This window comes from Chelonoidis abingdonii, chromosome 3 (assembly GCF_003597395.2).
Source record: "Chelonoidis abingdonii isolate Lonesome George chromosome 3, CheloAbing_2.0, whole genome shotgun sequence".
Taxonomy (NCBI): Eukaryota; Metazoa; Chordata; order Testudines; family Testudinidae; genus Chelonoidis; species Chelonoidis abingdonii.
In genome coordinates this window covers 72027262-72042448 of record NC_133771.1, presented here as the reverse complement: position 1 = coordinate 72042448, position 15187 = coordinate 72027262, and the positions used below count along the sequence as shown (strand labels likewise).

At 39.2% G+C, this 15187-nt stretch overlaps 1 protein-coding gene and 1 long non-coding RNA gene across 2 annotated transcripts in view; one reads left to right on the top strand and one right to left on the bottom strand.

Annotated features, from left to right (window-relative positions):
- The window catches only part of MDN1 (midasin AAA ATPase 1), a 217883-nt gene extending 205181 nt beyond the window's left edge, over nucleotides 1–12702 (top strand). The window contains exons 92-101 of the mRNA XM_075063473.1: nucleotides 540–725; nucleotides 1414–1574; nucleotides 3079–3168; nucleotides 4951–5066; nucleotides 5750–5924; nucleotides 7249–7322; nucleotides 7429–7543; nucleotides 8597–8660; nucleotides 9850–9992; nucleotides 11791–12702. Of these exons, the coding sequence (XP_074919574.1) occupies nucleotides 540–725; nucleotides 1414–1574; nucleotides 3079–3168; nucleotides 4951–5066; nucleotides 5750–5924; nucleotides 7249–7322; nucleotides 7429–7543; nucleotides 8597–8660; nucleotides 9850–9992; nucleotides 11791–11979 (1313 nt within the window). The 3' untranslated portion in view covers nucleotides 11980–12702. The remainder of the gene's footprint in view (nucleotides 1–539; nucleotides 726–1413; nucleotides 1575–3078; nucleotides 3169–4950; nucleotides 5067–5749; nucleotides 5925–7248; nucleotides 7323–7428; nucleotides 7544–8596; nucleotides 8661–9849; nucleotides 9993–11790) is intronic.
- LOC142046567 (uncharacterized) overlaps nucleotides 1–15187 on the bottom strand; it is a 1033250-nt gene that overhangs the window by 776461 nt on the left and 241602 nt on the right. The window lies entirely within an intron of this gene.

The window sequence follows — 15187 nt, the reverse complement described above, 5'->3', positions numbered from 1 at the left end:
GGTTACTCACCTTTGTAACTGTTGTTCTTCGAGATGTGTTGCTCATATCCATTCCACACCCGCCCTCCTTCCCCACTGTCGGAGTAGCCGGCAAGAAGGAACTGAGGAGCGGTTGGGTCGGCAGGGGTATATATCAGGCGCCACTCCAGGGGGCGACCTGCCGGCCCACCGAGTGTTGCTAGGGTAAAAGTTTCTCCGACGAACGTGCACGCGGCGCGCGCACACCTAACTGGAATGGATATGAGCAACACATCTGGAAGAACAACAGTTACAAAGGTGAGTAACCGTCTTTTCCCTAGCATAGCACAGCTCATATTATGCAATGATTGAGACAATAGCTCAGACTGATTTTTCGACCTATTCAACGGCTTCACAGATTTAAGTTTTACTTACGTAAAACCCTGACAGAAAACAAAATAGAGGCTTCAGGTATCTGAAATATAATTTGTGTTTTTCTGTTAGTGCTGATATGGAAGAACCTCAGAGAGCAAAGTTGTTGTTCTTTTTCCTTTAATGTTTGTCCTGTTCCCTTTGTACAGATGTAGCTAGCAAGGAGCAGCAGAAACCTACTGTGCCTCTTGGTGAAGAGAAGGAAGAGGTGGTTTCTGAAGATGCAGCCATGGAGACAGAACTGCAGAACAATGAAGATCTCAATGCTCTCAATGCTGTAGACACAGAGGAGCTGAAGCCAGAAGTAAAGAAGTCTAGTGCCACTAAAACCCTTGGTAAACTCTTCTTAAATAGCCCTCTCACTTGTCTTAAAGAAGTTCTATATAGATATTTCTGAAATGCCTGCTTTCAATGGGCTTTTTTGAAGCTGCGTCTGTAGTCCAAGTCAGCAACCAGCATTAACTATTAAATTGGTTGAGTGGCAAAGTACCTTGCTACTCCCTTTCAAGACAATGGTCTCTTTAATCTTTTTTCACTTCCATAAAGAAGGCAAATGGTTTCCATTCAGGTAGGCAGACTGTCAATTCTTTTCATTCTTAACTGGCTTATAGATCCATTCCAATCCTATGACAGGAGCACACAGGTGCATGCAAAAACCCCCAATTTTAACAAGACAGTGGGGCTTGAGGAGTGGGCTGAGTGGTCTCCTCAGATGCAGCAGCATAAAAGTGCCATTTGGAGAAGAAAATGGTTCGATGGGCTGAGTGGGAATGGAATAAAAAGAAGTGCACTGTTTTAGAGGAAACGGAGGAAGGACAATAGAACTGAGCTGCTGCTCAGCTGGCAGGAAGATGGGCCTGACTGTTGTCAGCCATAATTGCCCAAAACAGGAAAAGCTCCAAAGCAGATTATAGACTTGGAAATTCTCTGTCCAGTGGAAGCCAAGATATAGTAGCCATAATTTAAGAACCTGTATATTTTAATGGACACGATGTTTAGTAACTCTGCACTATGTAACTAAAGGGTCTGATGAAGTGGAGTTGGAAATCCAGGCTTTCAACTCTGAGGAGATCAAAGATGCTACAGCAGACAAACCGCCAAAGGTGCCAGAAGAGGAACCAGAAAGAAACCAAGACTCTACTATACATACGGCCCATCAATTTTTGATGGACACCACGGTCCTGGTACTGTACCAAAAGCATCCCACTGCTGTTTTACAAAAGGATATGAAATAGTGAGAAAGAGAGAGAAGCTATGTAATGTATCTTACAGCTGAGAAGTGTTCATTTAGAATGTAAACTCTTATTTCCCCCACTACATGGTTACATCTGGGGTGTTCCCTGGTGGTTAAACACTCATGCAGAGGAGAAAAGGTGGGCAGGAGTGTGTAGCCTGCACTGATGGGTTGTGGGAGTTGTGCATAAGTGCCATTGGAATAGCCTTAGTGGTAGGGAAGATTTCGAGGAGAATAATGGTATAAGTTGTGGTCATGCAATTTATAATTAGCAATTCTCATATGCTATTTGCAGGGCCAGTTTATGAAGGTGGAACCGTTTCAGTGTGATATTGCCGAAACCCTTTCATCTTCATTTCTTGTCTTACTATATCACAATTGCAGTCATTTTGGAGATAGGAAGAAGTGTATTTTGAAGTTCCTGTACATATTGGTAGTGTCAAATGACCTGCCAGTAAGAATGAAACAACATGATGAGAAGTGCTACTAACTGTAAAGATGCCACATTATTGTGGTCAGGATAGTCTAGCTCTTTCATGTACAGGTGAAACAAAAGGAAGCATACAGGTAGATCAAATGATTAAAATAGACTAAAACAGGAAGCATCACTTACCTAAGCCATGGGGGAAAGAGTTGAGAGGTCTCTCTGCTTTTAGCAAGGGAGAGGGAGCTGGGTCCTGTACATACACATTCCTATTCCCCCCTGCACTTAACTTGCAGTAGATTACAAGAGAGATTTACAGTTCCTTGTGGGATCAGAAATTATCAGCACATTTCCAATTCTCCAGTGATGTGCTGAATATTTTGTTTAAACAAAACTCAATAAAGAAAAATATATTTTAAACTTTCTAATATGAAAGTTTTAGAGATTATTTTAATTCCAGCTATATAGCCCATGTACTGTAGTCCTCTCTAAGGTTAGATGTCTGAGGTCCTGTTACTCTCAGTGAAGACTGAAGAAATATAATTTAAGTTGTTATTTTAACAAAGCATGCATAAGCTATCAAACAGTGATATATTAGCCTGATAGGTGAGTTGCTATTTTCTGTTAATACATTAAACAGAAAAAATTATTTGAGTCTACCACTAGCTGCTGAGTGAACTTTTTCTTTGGGAAATTTAAATAAATTGAAATAGACTGATTTTTCTTTTTATTGTCATTATTCAAATTGACGGCTTGACACAAGGCAACTTAAATCAATCATCTTGAAATTCAGTACTTCTAATACATATTCAAAATGTATGTAACAACCAATATTATGTTGTCTGTACAGAAGAACAAGAAGAGATAATAGCAATCATGGAAATTTAAAATGAAATCTAAACTTGATTTTCTAGGTATCTTAGCCATTATTATAACCCTCTCTAGCACTTACTAATTTTTTTATGATGCTGTAAGGATTGGAGATTACTGATATGTGGACTATCTCCATTTCTCTTAAATGTACCTTTAGCACGTAATTAAAGATCCCGAAGAGTTGAGACAGGAACTGGAAAAGCAACTGGAAGCTTGGCAAACTCAGCAATCTGGAAACCCAGATGAGGTTAGTGATTTAACCTGCCATAGGAATCCTTAATATGCGTTCTTTCATATTGTAACCCTATTGAAGTCATGGATGAAGACTTACAGTCCAGAATCTAATTTTCAGACAACGCAGTTTGAATCTCCCTCTGTCTTGGGTAGTTAGCTTGTCCTTTAAACTTCTTAACACAAACCTTACAGCTGGGCAATGATTCCAATCATGTTTCCAAAGCATTATCTGCAGTTTAGAGAAAGCTGCTTTGAACTTGCTCTGGTAATGATCTCTAAAACTCATAGTGAGAAATTTTTCTCTCAAACCTGTCAAGTCCTTACACATTGAATAGGTGACACCTGCAATTTACCAGGGTTACACACAACTTTACCTATACTAGTCTATAGACATTACTGCTGGAAGCTGCCTCCTTCATCTGCAGTGTTACAGTGTCTGCTTTTAAGTTGTCTGATGCCAGAACTACTTCAACTTGGCTGCGATTACCACAGCCATAAACTAAATTGTATTGAAAATTGCTCTTGATTAAAATTGTCATTATGGAGACTCTTCTTAATGGCAGTCACCCTGCTAAAAAGTGATGTCATTTTTAACACGCAGTCTCAGAGACCGTGGGCCAGCAGCCATTTTGTTGTGGTTCTAGTTTAACTGTCAAAACATTACTGTTTATACAGTGGCAATTGTAGTGGAAATGTTAAAACCATTTGGTGTAGGCTTGGAGGCAAGAATGGCCATTGAGCATTAGAATACTCTGACATTTAAAGAGAGGTTTTTAAAATCTAATGCTAATAAAGTCTTCTCTTTACAGCTGAGTTGACTAAAATAAGAGGTATCTGTGCACCATTTTCTGCTGTCTTGTGATGTAAGGACGCTGTCAGCAAAGGAAACTGCATAGGCAGATTCTCATGCCTAGGCAGATCCATTTGCAGGAGAGGTAGACAAATCTTTTCCTTACTAATCAAAGAGAAGCTAGTATTCTATCCCTTAGACATTTTTCCATACACATTACAAGTTTAGTAAGATTAATTTTAAAGGAGATGACACTTTTCTGTTTGTTAAGATTGTAAAAACTGCTCTTGAAAACAATGTATTTTGCAAATTCATAGTGAAAGATTAGATACTGCTTGGTTCTCTAGCTCAAACCAGTTCAGAGTAACATGTTTCAGTAACACTTTCCTTGGTATGGTAGGAGTCATCGGAAAAAATAAATACATCTGCTGCCTCTTTCTAGATAGCAATGAGGCCTAATGGTATAGGCCTTTTTCCAGGAGATCTGTTTAAAATTTCTTTTCCTTCTTTCAGGTCAGTAGCAAGTCAGCTGCATGGAAAAGCCACTTAGCTCCATTCCATATAAATTATATCTTTATCAAGTGTAATATATTGGTTATTTATCCATCCACCAGTACTTCTTATTACCTCTGCCAAGGACTTTTCCAACTCCCAGATAGACTTCTCCAGTAGTGCCAGTAATACTGCAAAGCACCAGTTATATCTCCAAGAACAGTATTATCAGCTGCTCAGCCTGCTGCATTGATTTGATTATTTTTTTAGTCTTTAAAATTTCAACTGCACATAAGTACACTATTCTGCCTTTAGAAGGTTTTCTCTTGAACATTCCACTGGAGCCCAGAAATGAGTCCTCCAACAAGCATTTCCCACTAACTTCACCGGAAGGACTTATTTTGTCTTATTAATGTTGTCCTCAGACTTGTGCTCCCTCCTTCAAGCTTTTCACAGGTTTTCATTTGTCCGTAATGAATGTAATGAGTTTTGTCTCATCTGGTACTATTACAGGAAAAGACGGCAGCTGAGATGTGGCAGAGATATTTAGCACTGACCACTCCTCTTTCACAACAGCTTTGTGAGCAGCTACGACTCATACTTGAACCCACTCAGGCAGCCAAGTTGAAGTAAGTCTTTTCTCTGTAAGGCTTTTAGCCTCTTAACCTCTTATTTTTTGGGCCAGTCATCTTTACAGCCACAGCTTGTTGCGTTTGGGCCTCAGCAGTATCCTCTAATATTTGTAGTAACTGTTTCCCATGTGCATGCACATTCATTTTATTTTTTAATTAGAACTCTTAGGTGATCTGATGACTTGCAAATGTGATGTGGTAGTGAAGAATTATAAGACTTCACTATCTTGAGTCTGTAGCTTTTTGAGATTTTTTTTTCTTTTATACAGTGCTCAAACTGATTTCAATAGAAGCTCTAGCAAGTCAAAATGATGTTAGAAGTCAAAATCTTCTCCACATTGTTCATGTTTTAGCTCCAAGTGATTCTGAACAAGATTTAAGTCAAATAATCTTTTACCAACATTTTCAATACTGGGTACCAAAAGTCAGGCTCCTAATTCCGTATTTAGGCACCTACATTAAAAATCTCTTTTCAAAAGTGCTGAGCAGCCAACTCCCAATGGAGCTGAAAATCAAACCAATTTGTAGGGACCTAAATATGGACATAAGAGCCTAATTTTAGACATCCAGTTCTGAAAAATCTTGGCCTGTGTTGCTGTGCATAATTACCAGATTATATAAACTATCATCAATAAAATGACTCTCCCCACTAATATTTTTGTTGGCTTCTTAACTATCAGAGGTGATTACAGAACAGGAAAAAGACTGAATATGCGCAAAGTGATTCCATATATTGCCAGTCAGTTCCGAAAGGATAAGATCTGGTTGCGAAGAACCAAACCCAGCAAACGTCAGTACCAGATTTGCTTGGCCATTGATGATTCATCTAGTATGATAGACAACCACTCAAAACAGGTAAGGCAAATAAAACCTTGGAAGGAACCTATTCCACAGAGTAATGATGAAGCAGTACAGTAGACAAGGTCTTTTTTATGATGGTATATCAGAAGAGTAGCTGATTTATTTCAAGAATTGTACTGCATGGAAGGTGCTGTTATTGAATAGACATACTTTAATATGTCACACGTAAAATATGAAGATAGTTTAAGCAGTTTCTAATCCTTAGTCAAACTCTACTATTAAAATATTTTGAATTACAGGATAGAATGCATATTTTGTGCTTCACTGGTAAATTAGTGACATATTTATATATGTATAAAGTACAGAATTTGTATTGAGTAAAAATGTGCACTCCCCTCAGTCTGATTGTTGCAACATTTTCAATTTCTATTCATCAGCCTAAACTGTTAGTGTATAACATCCAAAGGATTTCAGCTGACTGCAAATAGCACCAACATAATCTTTCTGTAATTCATGAAAATCTCAAATCAGATTTTTTTGAATTTTTTACTTGTGATATCGCTAGGTTTGTATTTGATATACACACACAAACAATTATATAAAGAAACAAATACTTAATGGGCAGCATTTAAATTTGATTTTACTGGACTATGAAAATGAACTTTGATATGCTTTTAATTCAGCACCAAAAGACTAAAAGAACTGGCAACACTTCACCACAAATGTGGTGTACCTCATCCAGTGTACTAAATGCCCCAATAATAGCTATGTAAGTGAAACCAGATAATCACTACACTCGCAAATGAACTCATACATAAAACGATAAATGACAAAACCATCATATCACCTGTGGGCGAACACTTTTCTCAGAGCGATCACTCTGTATCTGACCTATCAGTCCTCAACCTCAAAGGGAAACTGCACAACACTTTCAAAAGATGAGCCTGGGATCTTAAATTCATAACTTCGGTAGACACTAAAAATTATGGTCTTAATAAAAACACTGGATTAATGGCTTATTTCAGCAATCTGTAACCCACTAACCCTTCTTTTTGTCCTATGACTACAGGGATGTTAACTGGCCACTTCATTTCAAATGGTCCCTCAGAATATGTGCCAACTGCCTATGCTAAACTATCTGTTCCACCTTGTATTTAGCTGTAACACTGAGTACCTTTTCCAGTCCTGTGGAAGAGCTCTGTGTACCTCCATAGCTTGAATCTCTCACCAACAGAAGTTGGTCCAATAAAAGATATGACCTTACCGATCTTATATTTCTCCTCTCTTACATCCTGGGACTGACATGACTACAACAACCCTGTATACAGCAATAGTTTTGAACATGTTGCTTCATCTTGATTAACTTCATTTTTCCTAGCTTGCATATGAATCCCTGGCAGTGATTGGAAATGCATTGTCTCTTCTAGAAGTGGGGCAGATTGCTGTATGTAGGTGAGAATATTTTAAGCATGGATTTATTTTAAGATTTTCAGAGCAAATTAGCAATATAGAATTCTTATTAAACATATTTTTAAAACACACACATACTTTATTTCAGCTTTGGTGAGACAGTTCAACTTCTGCACCCATTCCATGAACCATTCAGTGACCAGTCAGGAACACGGATATTACGCCTCTGCAAATTTCAACAAAAGAAAACTAAGATAGCTCAGGTATGCAAAAATACCTCTTGGACTGCAGGGTTGCAGAATTTTTGTTCCAGACAAGACATTAACTGTATCATGGCATTAGGCACTGTTTGTGATGACATAAAAACAAAATACATGAATGGCAGTTCACGAATGGCATGGCTGTTCCACTAGACAACAATTTAAGCAGATAAGAGATAGGAGAGCTTAGCATCTTGTTGCAATAGTTAATACTCAGCAGTATCGCTTTCGTTTGTGCTCTTCTCCCCTGATAGTCCCCCAGCTCAGACTGTATTGTAACCTGCATTTTTGATACATGTGTTAATCTTACATTTGGATTTACTAGCATAACTTCTGCACTAATGCAGAATCCCATTTAAGAGCATGGGGGAAGAGTCCTAATTAAGTCCAGCAGGAATTTATTTTAGTGGATCCCAATTTAGTCTAAGATTTTGTCACAGGTATTTTTAGTAGAAGTCACAGATGGGATGTGGCAATAAACAATAAATCGCAGAAGCCCGAGTGGGCTGGAGCTGGAGCACCACCACCCAGGGCTGACAGCTGGAGTCCTGCTTTTCAGGCTGAAATTGTGGAGGTCATGTGAAATCACAGAGTCCATGACCTCTCTGACCGACTCATAGTCTTAATCCCAATGGTGTATTAAGGCCAGAGGGAAGAAGAGAACTCCAGACGTGATTACTTGTTTATTTTAATTGACCAAGCACCGGGACTTGCTCTGCAGAGGATCAATTTACCAAAATCATTCTTTTGCTTTTGGCTGGTTCATGAAAGAAATCGTGTAGTGGTACCTTTTGGAGCTTGCCTGAGTTTTCTCCTTGGTTGGACTGTCTTTCAGTTCAGGCATCCCTAATATGCCCTTACTGCCATCAAGAACAGTAGCCATTGATATGCACCCAGACAGCTCCAGCGATCTTCCACATTCAGTAGTGACTTCTATGAAATGTGGAAAAGTCTGATAAACTCTTTTTAACCTGTTCATTTGTTTTAAAAATCTTTCCAGCATTAATGCATCTGCTTATAATTAGCTTACTGTTCTCTTGTTTGTCTTCTCTGCAGTTTCTAGAATCATCAGCAAATATGTTTGCTGCAGCACAGCAGTTGTCTCAAAATATCAATCCAGGTAAGCACTTTTAAAATGCTAATTATGCTTGTTACCATGGGAATATAGCTCACTAAGGTCTTAATACAATATCTTTCCTATGTTGTCATAGAGAAAAACTGTAAAGACTTGCAGAATTGAGATGACACTTTTCAGCACCATAGTCTTGAATGTTCAAATGGAATGTTTGGTTAAGAGGCTTTTTCAGCAATTCCATTTTTAAAAGCTGAAACTTTGCATAGTGTGTGCAGGACTAAGTAGCAAATTAAGCAAAACAAAGAAGATCCATTTGATAATCTTTCAAATAAAGCAAAAAAAAATGTTTGAGACCATGTTTTGTGCTTCATTATCTCAATAAATTTTGTATAGGCATTCTGTATAGACTTCTTGGGTATTTAGCCCAAAAAAAAAAAAAAAGTTGTGTTTAGAAGCAGTTTATTGCACTCAAGTTGTAACATATTTTATACAAACACACTGATTTAGGGCCTGACCCACCTCCCTTTGAAATCATTGGCCTTCAGAAAGGCTCCCATTGATTTCAGTGGAAATTGGATAAACCCCTTAGCAGATATGTGCAGTAGTCAAGTCTGCAGAGCTGGTACCTAATCTTTGAATTCCTTGTGCACCCAAAATTCCTGTCTCACTGACGATTGTGGTGAGCAAGGAATGCAAAACCAGACCTTTATTCACTAGTTTAGTTTTCCTGCCTGTTATCATTAATTATGGAGATAATGGCCATTTAAAAATTGTCTAAGGCTATGTATACACTCAGACCTTACAGTGGCACAGCTGTACCCCTGCAGCTGCACTGCTGTGAGATCTCCTATGTAGCCACTCTGTGCTGGTGGGAAAGTGTTTCCTGACAACATAGCGCTGTCCACACTGGCACTTTTGTCTGTGAAACTTATGTCAGTGAGGGCAGTATTTTTTTCACATCCCGACTGACAAAAGTGCTCGTGTAGACAAAGTCTAACTCATGTCTCCAGGAGAGAAATTCTCTTTCCTGATCTGCTTGGGGTTGTAATTTAATTTTAAAAGTCAGAGAATAATAATTGACCACAACTTTGTTTTCTTGTGGAGGTTATTAGGGTTTTCCATTGTGCAGACGTCAAAAATAAATTGTGATAAATGCAGCGTTTTTGTTTTCAATTTAAATGAGTTAGAAGTTCTTATTTTTTGGCACTGAAAATATTGTTTTCCCTGTGCTTAGAAACCGCTCAGCTGCTCTTGATAGTATCTGATGGAAGAGGCCTTTTCCTAGAAGGCAAGGAACGAGTCACAGCAGCAGTTCAGGCTGCTCAGAATGCCAATATCTTTGTCATTTTTGTCGTATTAGACAATCCTAATTCCCGGGTGAGTGAGAGAATAATAAAACAGCATTCTAGTGCAGTGAATGGAAAGCTACACACAGTATTTTTAACTGTTGGCTTTGTAACTCTTTATAAAATTGGCTGGGAATTTATACCAAGATCCTTTTTTTTTCTAGCTGTTGAACATTTGCAACTACAGCTGGAGTTATGCCTTTTGTAGGAGTCAACAAAGATATTTTGTTTAATATAAAATAATTCTTTGCTTCACTTTGCTGTTCACTATCCTTTACTGAAATAATTAAAATTTCATTCATGTGCAACATCTGTCAGTGCTCCCTCAACCTCTCTCTATTGTGACTCCTTATGTCATATTTGAAATTAGATTTTAAACTCTTTGGGCCTGGAATTGTCATCTTATTTGTATTGGGAGGCACCCAGCACAATACTATATGCTGTAAAGCTGGGGTCCCCATCTAAATGCGCCCGCGTCCTGGCCGGCGGTCGAGCATCCGCCAAAATGCCGCCGAATTTCTGCGGCATTTTGGCGGTGACGCCTCTCGATGACGCTGCTTGCCGCTGACAAGCGACATCATCGAGAAGTGTCACCGCCAAAATGCCGCAGAAATTCGGCAGCATTTCTGCGGATGCTCAACCGCCACCACAGTCTTTCGTCTAGTGCCCGCCAGACAAAAAGGTTGGGGACCACTGCTGTAAAGTATTTTCTGTCGACTGTGCTGTTGAATTGCCTAAATCTACCATAAATTGGTTTATAGAAAAAATCTGCTGTAGTCCGCTAGTAGATACTTAGTGAAAATGTATTTGTATTCTGATCGTACGCAAGGGCCCTGATTAGAATCAGGTCCCATTGTTCTGGGTGCTGTACACAAATATAGTAACATACTATTGCATCATGTGTAACCATCTCTAGTTATGAACAGTGTGCCCCAACTATTCACAAAGCTTCTGTCTGACAGAAAAGCGCCCAGTTTTCAACCCACAAAAGCCTACACAAGGACTCTTCCTTGTCCTGGGCTAGTCTGTCACTTCCTGGCAGAGAAGGTGTTGGGAGCGCCTCTTGTTGTTAAATAACTCCAACAAATTCACTGTTGACTGACCCTAAAAAAGTAATTCCAGGGTGTTTCTAACTCCATAGATAAAATTGTGAGCATGATTTGTGCCTCAAGATGTGGGCAGGAGAGGGGAGAACTGGGACTTTCCAATACAGTCGGTACTCACGTACTTTACAAGAAATTATTTCCTTCATTTGCACTTCTTGCATCCCCAATGATGGATGCACTAAAAACTCTGAGATGATTTATTATTATTTAGGGACTGTCATAAATTTTGGCTAGAACAGAAATAGCAACTAGATTTCTAAATTAAAAAGTTGAAAGCAAAAGGAATTTGAAAGAGCTGATTTATTCCCTCTCAGTTGTGAATTTCTACCCAAAGAGCTTTACAGTTTTAAAAGTCAGAGGAAGGACATGTTCAGGGAATGACACAATATAAAAGCAAATTGATCCAGGTGGTAGCAGGTTCATGTCATGTTAGTCTCTTTTCTTTCCTTAGCATTTATTTATATGTTTGTTTAATACTACAAAAGCTTAAATTTTAGTCTACTTCATTCTGTAACTCTATGCTCAGTACAGTTTTAGGACTATAATCATTTTTTTTCCCCCCAGCTTTTCATACCTGTCCCTGTTTGACTTCCTTGAGGGGGTTGCATTTAGGGTTTTATTTTAAAATATTTTTGCCTTTAATTGTCCAATGTTGGGGAAATGTGTTTGAAAAATTGGATAAATGGTACCTACAGTCTAGTCATCCCTTCATCTCTTTTACAGGATTCCATCTTGGACATTAAAGTACCTGTATTTAAAGAGCCCGGAGAAATGCCTGAAATCAGATCTTACATGGAAGAGTTCCCATTCCCATTCTACATAATCCTCAGAGATGTGAATGCCCTCCCAGAAACTCTCAGTGATGCGCTGCGACAGTGGTTTGAACTGGTGACTGCCTCGGAGAGTCTATAGAATTTATAAAGCAAGTAAACCTCTGATTGCTGCTAAATTACTTAAGTGTGACTGCATTTCATCAGTGATTTTATGAGATCTCTCTATGGCAGGATCTACGTGCAGGAACTGCCTTCTGATATTCAGACAGCCTAGAAAAGAAATGCTTTAGGTGTGCTCTCCCTCATTTGCTAGAGCAGGAGACTATGCAATGGTGAAAGACTGTACTCACTTATTTGCCTATCCCTATAACAATGCAAACCTTCTACCACCACTGTTGTAATTTATTATTTTTAAACTTTATTTGGAATGTTCTTATCATTGAAGGGGGGAAGTAGTCTTGTTTCTGGGAAGGAACTTCTTGTATTGGAAGAACTTGAACAGTCTTGGAACTGTTTTAGCTGAACCCATGGTGGTGGTACATGTGGGTGTGAAAAGGATGGGTTTACACAACCAAAATATAAGTACTTGAATACTTAAAACTGTGTTTTGTGGTTAAACACATCCTATTTAATATATGTTGCTGGTTGTTGGATAATGCCTGCAGGGTATTTTTATGAAACATGCCATGATATGATCTTCCCTGTATTATCACTTTACACTGTGAAGTTTGCCCCTCTGTCCAAGGCAGACATTAAAGACACATTTAGTCAAGTGTCTTAAAGATTGTACATGACTTTTTTCATTGCAAAAGCTATGCATCTTATTGTCTGTACTAATAAAAAGGTGTACCATTGTTTGTAATTATGGTGTCCATTCTTTGTCATTTGATGAAGCAAAAATAGCTATGCCACAGAAATAGTACTTGGTGCACATATAATGCTTTACATTTTCAGAACATCATACAAACAGTCCTCAAATCATAGAAGTTCCTAGCTTGCATAACTTTACAGGTTTCACTTGTTCTGGACTGTGAGGAGTTGCCAGATATGTGAGTTTTTATTGGTGGCCTCATCATCCTAAACATTCTAGCAGATTTATGCTACTTGACTAACGCAAATCTGCTGGGAAGCTAGTTTAACTGGCCCCATTAGGATTTTTCATGCATAGGTGGAAACTCTGAATACTGAAGTGCTGGCTCTTCTTCACAGCCAGGTGTAGCTGGGAGGGTGTGATGATTTGGGGAATCTGAGTACAACTTAGGAATTCAGGTTGGTTTTATGAAATTGTATTACTGAATGCCTCAGTGAATATGCAGTCAGCCATATGTTATCAGGACCTGTAGGAATAGTTATGAAATTAAAGTTAGCTTAAGTTTAAGAAAATAATATATTTGTTTTATGGTTTGTGGCTAATAAAAGATGGTCATGAGAATAATTAGTGGTATTATTTTTACTTGTAGTGTGGGAATGATGTATGGTTCAAAAAGTAACTAATAAAATAAAAAGCTACAGTAACAAGACAAACTGTCTTAAGAGAAACAAGCACAAACCTTCCCACTGTTCTGCTGGTAAGCAAGGAGTGGGGAAGAGAGGAGAAAGGAAGACCTTGCTGGAAGGAAAGTAGCAAGAATAAACTTCTTCAAACTGGGTTTTTGCTAAAGCTAGCAAGTTTAACTGAAGGGTATAAAGAGAGCCATAAAACTGAAGGTTATCAGATCCTACTTGATCATGCCAGGATGAGACAGTTTTCACTCGGTCTGGCCTATATGTAAGTATACTGATCACATGCTTATGGATACTTTATTACTGTATTGGGTGTTTTTAGGCTTAGGAATGTTTAGGGAAATTGATTAAAATACCAGTTAGCCTTTGGGCTTAATATAATAATATATATTAAATTAGAGTCTAGTGGTCTCCTATTTTAATAATTTCAATTAATTCCAGCAGGACTGGTGTCACATCCCTACCTGACCAGGGACACTGGAGAGTCATCATACAGGTCCCATTCAAATGGGAGCATTTCAGAGCAATGGGAGGGCCACCTCCTAGGTGAAACCAATTTTCTCCATCTTCTATGCAGGGGACAGGATTTGAAGCAATGAAAATTCTCCAGAAAGGGGGAAACAGAGAAAGTAGGAGTTAGTGCTAGCTATTAAAACCACAGAGATGGAGAGGAATGAAGGGGCATGCTTTTGTAGCAGAGAAGACCTTTTTGTATTGCAGGACCAGCCAAGATCAAAAGAAGCTGGCTGTAGAGAAGAGACAGTCAATTCATAGAAACAGCTACATGCAGGAGAGGGGATTCTGTACATCCTGAAGAATTCTGATCAAACCCCAAAAACCCTTGAGTGGTGAGGAAAATCAGGCAGGGAAGAGCACATAGGCATTTCATTGTTTTGTCTAGATATGTATGTCTCTTGTGCTATGGTGAAGGTATTGTGTCAAACTCAGAAACCTTTACTAAGCCTGTTTATCTGCTTGAAATCTCACCTGTCCCTGAAGAGGTAAACTAAACCAGAGAATGCCTGCAAGGTTGGAGCTTTGGGAAAGGGTATGCTTAAGCTACTGGGGTCTTTAGACAGCTCTTTGGGGCGGAGGGGGGGGAGTTCACATTTAGCTTGGGGACTGGGGCCAGCTCGATTTCAGGTCCCAACTCTGAAGGGGTAACAGAATCTGCCTACAAAATGTGCTAAAGAGGCCAAAGAGACACTGCTTGTGCCTGGAGCCTATTTAGACCAAGGAGAGCTTAACAGTGTTGTGGGATTCAAATGCATCAGCTTTGTGTGCATCTAGTGAGGGGGGAGCTTTAATAGGTCTGTGATGGTGTGGTTAAGGGGGAAAGGGGGATGGCTGGAACTTTGCTGCATTGCTGCAATTCCCAGCTATCTGATCGGACTCTTGGGGCTGAGGATAGCCAGGCCTATTTTAAAGCAGCCTTAGGACTGCTGGGGAGGATCTGAGAGACATAGAGGATGATGGAAGCCCAAGTAGGGGAGGAAAGTCCTTGTTGGGATTCCCTCTGGGATCAGGTTCCATGATGGTTCCCAAGAACTCAGTTCGACTCCAGCCTTTATCACTGAGATCTCTTTATTTGGCATACAGCAGTGCTATAATGAGTTGATTACACTCAAATGCAGGTGGGATGGATGCAGGGTACATCATAGCTCCAAAATTGCATGCACCTCTTTCCCTTTATATACGTTCCACATCTCATTGCATTTACTATACATTGGATTAGAGATTTTCAGATTGGTTTGGTTAGTTTGCAGGAACCCATCCCTCCTACGAAGCAAGCTCTGTCCACACTTGCTACACTAGGTACTCTACCTTTACATTCCTAATTCATC